This window comes from Penaeus vannamei, chromosome 28 (genome assembly GCF_042767895.1).
Source record: "Penaeus vannamei isolate JL-2024 chromosome 28, ASM4276789v1, whole genome shotgun sequence".
NCBI classification, from domain to species: Eukaryota; Metazoa; Arthropoda; class Malacostraca; order Decapoda; family Penaeidae; genus Penaeus; species Penaeus vannamei.
In genome coordinates, this window is record NC_091576.1 from 16,260,839 (window position 1) to 16,267,452 (window position 6,614).

At 33.0% G+C, this 6,614-nt stretch overlaps 1 protein-coding gene across 1 annotated transcript in view; it reads left to right on the forward strand.

Annotated features, from left to right (window-relative positions):
- sp3 (phosphatidylinositide phosphatase spermathreecae) overlaps positions 1-6,056 on the forward strand; it is a gene marked incomplete in the record, with an annotated part of 60,388 nt that extends 54,332 nt beyond the window's left edge. Inside the window, 1 exon segment of the mRNA XM_070141332.1 lies at positions 1-6,056. This exon segment is cut by the window's left edge and continues 385 nt beyond it. Coding sequence (XP_069997433.1) covers positions 1-353 — 353 coding nt within the window.
- Positions 6,057-6,614: the final 558 nt, after the last annotated feature.

Below are 6,614 nucleotides of genomic sequence, written 5' to 3' on the forward strand. Positions count from 1 at the left end.
CTGGAGTCTTAAGAGCATCCTCTGCCACAAATCTGCAACTACATCTTCCCTCGAGCCATTCAGAGGGACACATTGGTGGAACATCCTCACAGTCAGCAGCAGGGGACCACTCAAACCCTCTCTCACCACTATCTGCTCTCAACAAAGAAGCTGTGTTGGCTCCTTTCTCTGTTCTGGCAAGAGGAGTCCAGAGCTTAGCACCAGGAGCAGGACGTCTTGCAAGAGGAATGCAGAGCATTGGGGCTAACTTTGATCCTAGGCGCTTGCGTGCCCAACGCCAAAGGCAACTTGAAGATGATCCAGTATTGACAGAAAAGAAACAGAACTGTAAAACACGGATAATTCAGCTTTAAAATGACTGCCTTCTGTAGCATGGCATGTGTTTTAAAATTTTAGGTAGCTACCTTTCCTCTCTGAATAAATTTATTATTGACAACAGGTCATCCCTTGAGAAAACTGGTAATCAGAAATAGACTAAAGGTAGATTGGTATTATGTCAGCTTGTGTTGAAATGTAACAGATTCGTCCGATTCAAATTTTTAGATTATTTGTACGATGCTGTTTGTGCAGCTGATTGGTTTCTGCAGTTTATTGATAAGATGGTTCAGTTTACCACAATTTATTCTCAACGACCCTTGTTAATAAATGATTTGATGATCCGCATTTGAACATTCCATGAGGAATATATGATTTGATCTCACTGATTAATATTGTTTTGCGCACAGTATTAGTACATAAGCACTTCCAGTGTTGAGGTTTTGTGTAGAGGTCTTCCAGTTGTTTTTATTATTATTTATTTATCTAATTTATTTTTAAATGTGTAAACATTGTTAAAGTATTTTAAAAGTTTTACTTTAATCACCTTTTTAGAATTTGCCTATATTTGATCCCCCAGGAATCTTATAGCCTGGCATTGTAGGATAGTGCCATCCTCTTGTTCTGTAAATAATGGTTCTAGTTAGTTCTCCCTTACTTGTAGTAATGACACCTTAGAAAGAGGGTATTGGAGTATTTTATCATGTTACTGTTGCTTTTGTGGTATGAAACACAGGTTTTTGAAACACAGATATCACATGCTCACAGTTGATTTCCTTCATTACATCACCCATACTCAATGAAGTTCACAAATAGTTGGGGGCACTTTGTTGGATTAGCCAGCAGTCACTGGTGTTTACGTGTTATGAAACCCAGTGATGGATCAGCCCACATAAAATAACCTACTTCTTTTGCTGCAACAAGTGGTAGGTGCATTTAGCCATATTCATTGTCAATGATGTCCATTCCACCTGTGGGAAAGTGTATTGCATGGTGACTTGTCATGTACTGCATTCTGTGATGTTTATTGTTGATTCCTCTTGTTCCCATTTTCAGAAATACTGTGTATAAGGGCAGTCTTTTTATACCTTGTGATTAGTTATGGTATTTTAAGGAAAGAAATTATAAATTGCGGATGAGGTAAAAATATTTTTCTGTGAAAATAAGAGTATATTCATATGAACAGAACATCTATAAGCCATTCTTTAATCTGAAGTAATTTACTTTTTAAAGTGAAGATATGTATAAAAACAGTAAAAAACAGGGTTATTCATTGTATTTCTCACTGGTGCCTGTCTGTAACAGTAGCTAATAATAAAGTAAAATTGATCATCACTTGTTTTGACTAAGAATATGGCTAAGTGTTGGAAGAATTAAAAGATGACATGGTCATTATTATACCATGTCAGTGAGATGCTACTTATTTAAGTTATTTACATCTAATGCGATGCTTCAGGGTCCTGTGTACTGTAAGCTATGGTAGCAATAGATTTTTGAAAATGCTTCAGTTTTTCCTTTCTAGTGGCTAATGGATGCAAGTTTAGTCTTGTCGTTTTGTATTTATTTTCAGAAGATTTATTTATATAGTAGTAAAGGATTTACTTATAAATAGCTCTGATTAATATGTTTATGTATCTAATGATACATATCATTAGTGTATTTAAAGGTAAAACTGTACTAGCCTGTGAAGTTGTTGACACCTGCCCCCTGCACAGCCATGATAGCAGTAATGTAGATGGACATAGACTTTTGTGTATGTGCTGTAGTTTGCACACACCAGAGGTGACAGTAAATGTGTAGCTTGAAGTTTTCATCTGTTCAGGAAGACTGATCAAAGTCTTCTAGGACAGGAAGAAAGTTCTTAGGCAGAGTCTGTTTCAAGATCAGCATGTACTGTATGCAGGACAGATGGAAGTAATTAGAGTTTACCAGCAGGTCACTTCATTTCTTTTTTCTTTCTGTTCTCCTTGTGCCTGGTAATGTTTTGACTTTTTGTCCAGCTTATCAGTTTACGAAGATCATATATTAAGGGAGGTAATGGAACAATATATATTGGTATAAGAATAATCTGTGTGGAATTATACCTGAAGCCTTTGAGAATTCAGATGTCTGGAATCCCATTATGTGTCAAGCAGATTAATTTCTTGCCTTTATAAACACAGGTTCTCAGGTGCTAGTACTTTTTGTTTCTTTTGGAATTTGTTCGTTCATTGGTGTTATGTAATTATGTGATTTATAGCTCTAGGACCATTGAGTGGCTTGAATGATTCAAATTAGGTCATTCATAGTGGGTCTTTTATGTGGCTAAAAGGACAATATAGTTAATAGGATTGATTAACTTTGCGGTTTGAATTTCTTTTTTATGATTTACTAATTTTGTTTGTAGTCATGTCTTATTCCTATCAATAATTGTTTTTGTTAGGTCTCTCTCTGTTTTATATCTAATGTTGGCTCTTGAGTGTGATAAAATATGTGAAATACCTGCTGTCACCTCTAATTTTAAAGACTTGTACACTTACACTTTCACATTTATTCGTCAAGGAAAAAATAATGGAATTTTATTGTGGAGCAATTAGGACAGTTTTCTCTTGCTTTGCAGCTAAGATTTTTTCTCCTCCAGGTTTTATTTACATACATTACCTATGTAAATAGAAATGTCCTTTCTGCTTTTAGAGTAAGATTCTATATAGTGATGAATAGTATCCTGACTGATTTTGAGGAAAAAAACTGAGCTGAAAGAAAGAGTGGAAAACATTTTCAGCTCAATATATTTTTCTATTACAGTGGCTGAATTTTAAGGTCATATTTATTGCACTAAGATGCAAAGATATGCAATACCTCACAAGCATACCAATGCACCACTCCCTTGTGTCTGCATACCAAGTACCTTTAGAAATGAAAAAAAAAATCAATTATATTTAAACAGAAGAAACTTGTTCAATTTATGAGTAAGTAAAATATACAGATTTGTAAAAAAAAATATATATGTATATATGTTTGGTTGCTCATCATAAGTGTACAAATCTTTTCAAGGCATACGGCATGTTGGAGCTTCCATTGTCATGTCTCTTGACAATTAGAGTTTAGTTAGTAAGTTTATATGAGTACATAGATAGGCAGTTTTATGTACAGCATATACTGTGGCAATTTTATAATAGTGCAAATAATAGTTCGTAGGCTTGACTTGCACTTCTGCTTGGACCTTAAATGTACTGGTTCATTGTTCAGCAAAACGTTAGAGTAGGCTTATGACTCATAGCAAGGATGAGATCCCTTAACTGCATTGTACTCGTTAAATGTTTGCCTGTTACTTTGGTGTGATTTAGGAAGGAAATTGAAGTTTATGTGTTGGAGGTAAATTCCTTAGTGTTAGATTGGAAAGCTTGAGGAGTGCAGTTGATTCCTCGTTGTCAGCATGGAGGATTTAGTGAGAAATAGAAAAATTGGAGACCCAAGTGTAGCCAATTTTCTTGCTAGTTTACACCAAGTAAAAGGAAACTAATACTTAGGAGTGAGCTGGTTCCCTACGTAAAACCCATGAATGTTTCTGCTGGAAGAGAATAAGATGTGTAATGACCATCCACATAAAGAGTCACATGTAGAGTTAGTTGTCACTAGTTCTGTATGGCAGAAGCCATGTCTGTTGGGTAGAATAGTTGGTAAGAATGGACTTACATTCTTGCAAGTCTTAGTTAACATTGTAGGATCTCATCTCATAATGGAGTACTCCAAAAATATCACATCATTATATGAAGTTAATGATCAGAGGGTATTTATGATGTTTTCTTGGGGAAATTTGTAGTAAATCGTGTGCGGAGTACAGATCATCATTTGATCCTGTGGATGAGATTAGAGTAGTTCTTAATGATAGACAGTTAGTATGTGTATTCTCATTACGACTGATTTGAGTATGATAGCATTTATCACCTTTCACACTCTCCTTGTTAGTTGTAAATGATATGATGTTCCTTATTTTATACTGAGAGAATATTAGTGACAAAAGGTAATGCATAATACAGCTATTAGGTATTTGCTTCACTCTTAACAGATCTTTTTGATAATGTATTTATTGAGCGTTTAGTCCAGTTGATGTCAACATTAGTGTGGACATGTCACACTGGTGACTGTATACTTCAATATTATCAATATATTTGTCACAAGGGTAAAGTCCCTTACCTGAACTGTTGGAGAATTTTTTGTTCTGTTACTGTCATTGTTACTTTGTTGTATGTGCTCGATACTTATACTACAGCAGCTCCTTTTTTCGGAACATGTTTGACCAGTGAGTTTTTGCCATTATTCATGTGCTATTATTACCTTGATCTGATTTATTTCCATGTATTTGTTACAATTGTGACAGATCTATCATCTTCAGTATTTCTGTGTTATCTTTAATCTGTAATTTAAGAAAAGTCATTCAAAAGTTTGCCACTTCACGGGCAAATAAGACCATAGAAATGCCCAGTTCTTTGATTGAAACCTAGTTGTAGGAAATTGCATATGTATGTGCAATAAACCAATACTTGAAGTTCACGAGATAAATTGTCGGTAGTGTCCATATTAACCTGAAAATTTACAGTATGAACAGGTTCTACCACAGGTGTATTATACTCTCTAGTTTATGTTACAGCTTCATTAGAGGATTATGAGTGCTTAGGAAGTCATTGATGTCACATATTATATAGCACCAAGGAGGAAAACAAGTGGGAATATTATTTAATTGTTTTCTTTATGTGTTGTATATATTAAGTCCTGTTATGTTAACTTTTTATAAAGGTCTGTTAGAGCTTTCTAAACTATACCTTGCTTTTATCTCATACACATGAAATAATATTTACCTCACTTTTTTGTAAATGCTGTGGCTAGCATTATATTTTTTTCTTTTGCTCTTTCTTCTCTTTTTTTATGTTCTGTTTCCCTTCATATTTTTACTACTCAGGCTGGCATATGCTATTAGGATGCCAAAGTTTCTTTATAAGCACATTTAGTTAATACTTGTTACAAGTATGATATTGTTGGTGTTTTTTCACTGCACTCAAAGGGAAATTGGTTACATTATATAATGTCATACCATTAAAGACTTAACTCAATTTATAGAAAATTAGAAATAAAGCCTTCACAGTTATGAAAGAGATGATATAGTATAAATTTTAAAAGAGGTAGAGCAATAGTACTTAATATATTAGCTCGTTAGGAGCATTAGTAGAAATAATAAAATGTGAGACAACATAGACGTGGCAATAAAGAACATATATAACCTTTAAAAATGCATGATAAAGGAGTAAAATGTAATTGAAAGGTAGACACTTCAAATGAGAAGTTATGAAATACAAAAGTAATCAGTTATTCTGAGAAGGCTTTTTGAGGTAATGGAATGTAGAACTTTGTTAGGGACCTATTTAGGAAGTTACAGAGTAGTAAGATGTAATCTCGGTAGAGTAATTCAGGTAATATAATCTCATAGAAGGATTAATGGAGTAGATGTCATTTGAGGAAAGTAACAATAGGGAAGTAATGTGTTATAAGGCTAGACAAAAAGGAATTAATGCCAAAAATAATGGTCACTAAATTCACCATTGTTTGCTGTGGCTAGGCATGATTTGTAAACATTAAGACACTGTGACAGATGCTTGAAGTTAAATAAAAAAGGGTTATGTGAAATAGGTGTGTGGCAGCTCATTTAATATTTCATTGAACTTTTTATGAAAATTATGATTTTGTTTAATACACAATATTCATCATTTGGTGTTTTGATTTGTCCTTTGATCTGACATATATAGGTATCCAATACCGCATGAGCATCTACTCAATGCTCATTTACTTAAAAAAGAGAATAAAATTTAGTCTCCCAGGGAAGACTATCGGAGCATAAAAGAATATTAATTATGTTTTCAGCCTGAATTACGCAAGGGTACAGTAAACTTAGACTGGGCAGAAATTTTAAAGATTTTAACTAAGGCTGTAGATGGCTAGCATATTTATTTTGCTTTTTAACCATTAACCATTAGCTAAGGCTATAATCTGGCTGATCAAAGACTGTGTTGCACAATTATTAACTCTTAGTAAGAAAACAAGTTTCAGAACTGCAGGATTACATAATATGTATGTATATATATATGTATATATATATATATATATATATATATATATATATATATATATATATATATAATATATATATACATAATATATATATATATATATATTTTATTTATATATATATATATATATATATATATATATTTATATTTATATATATATATATAAAATCAAATCTATAAATTAATATATACATATAT